Source organism: Tupaia chinensis, unplaced genomic scaffold (assembly GCF_000334495.1).
Source record: "Tupaia chinensis unplaced genomic scaffold, TupChi_1.0 Scaffold000355_1, whole genome shotgun sequence".
NCBI classification, from domain to species: Eukaryota; Metazoa; Chordata; class Mammalia; order Scandentia; family Tupaiidae; genus Tupaia; species Tupaia belangeri.
The window spans coordinates 3,225,565-3,227,002 of NW_006159850.1; the positions used below are offsets into that span (position 1 = coordinate 3,225,565).

At 58.8% G+C, this 1,438-nt stretch overlaps 1 protein-coding gene across 1 annotated transcript in view; it reads right to left on the minus strand.

Annotated features, from left to right (window-relative positions):
- The window catches only part of GSE1 (Gse1 coiled-coil protein), a 117,146-nt gene extending 116,311 nt beyond the window's left edge, over positions 1 to 835 (minus strand). Inside the window, 1 exon segment of the mRNA XM_027773481.1 lies at positions 92 to 835. Within this exon segment, the coding sequence (XP_027629282.1) occupies positions 92 to 128 (37 nt within the window). The 5' untranslated portion in view covers positions 129 to 835.
- Between the last annotated feature and the right edge of the window lie 603 nt (positions 836 to 1,438).

Here is a 1,438-nt window from a genome sequence, read left to right on the forward strand (position 1 = left end):
CCTGCGCTAGGGGACCTGGGGGTGTCCGACGCGGGAGGGTCGGGGCGCGCCGGCGCCGCGCGGGACCCGGGGAGGCGCGCGGCTCGCTCACCTGGTAAGTAATACAGAGGCGGCTTCAATCCAAACATGGTTCAAATTAGAATTCCATAGTGGCCAGAGAGGGGTGAAGGAGGAAAAAATATTAAAACCCAGCGATGAAACAAAAAGCACCGTCCAATCCACGGCGCTCGGAAATGTCCAAAACAATAAAATAAAGGCAGAAGAGCGATCCTGAGAGCGACGGGAAAGAAAAATTCGGTCCTTTTTTTCCCCCGCCCCTTAAGCTGATCAAAAGGCTCTCTCCGGCCGGCGCCCGGCAGTTTCGGCCCCCTTGGCCCTGGGCAGATCCACGACGAGGTAACTGACGACCAAGGACGGGCCGGAGCCTCCGCGGCCGCCGGGCTCTCCGCCGCGTGTGTATTTTCTGCCTTTTGGACTTGACATGCAAATAAAAAGGGAGGGGGAGCAGCGGAGGGAACAGGCAGGAGAGCGCAGAGGAGCCTCAGGAAGGGGGGGGTGAGGGTGATGAGACTGGGGGGTTAGGATCTTCAGGGATTACTCATTTGAAAGAAAGAGGGGGGAGAGAGGGGAAAAAGCCCCCAAGACGTGCGAGTAGCAATCTCTCCTCCATTCAGCCATTTGAATGTCAAGGGCGAGGTCAAGAGACCTGTTTCCAACAGGGTTTCACGTTCAGAACCAGAAGGGAAAAGGAAGGGGGGTGGGAGGGGGTATCTCTTGTTGCCAAGGAGAAATCGGCTTTGTTTTCGTTTCCCCTTAGCTACTGGGTGATGCGGGGCGGGTAGGAAAAAAGGAGAGGAGGAGGGGGCGAGCGGGAGAGGGGAGAAGAGAAAATTAATACCCAAACAGCCCTGAAGTACCGAGGGGGAGATTTCTTCTCGTAAATAAAAGAGGCAGCGATTGCAAACAAGTCTGGGGCAGGAGAAAGCAGGCCGTGGGGCCGGCTCCCCTCCCCCTCTCCCCACCCCCCTTTTTGGGTTATCTCCCTGGCCCGGCGTCCCACCACTGACTCAGAGAGGGGGTGGGGCAGGAGGAGAAAGAACTCGCGGGGGCTCGGGCGCCGGGGCAGAAGAAGGCTGGAGAGCGGGCAGCGAGAGCGCACGGCCGTGGAGAGCCCCTCGATCAATTTTCATGCAGGAATCATTATCGGTAAATTGGAAAGCTGGCTGCCTGACAGCAGATTTGTCTCCCCTAATGAAAGCGAAAGGGTAGGGGCGCAGCGGCAGGCGGCTGCAGGCGGCGGCTCCTTCCGTCTCTACGCCGCATCTTCCAAGAGCTCCATGCTTTGCAGGGCGATAATAATAGTTTCACTTGCAAGCTTCCCCCCGCGCGGCCGCCGAGCCGGGCAGCAGATCCAGGCGGACGGGGATGGGGGAACCCG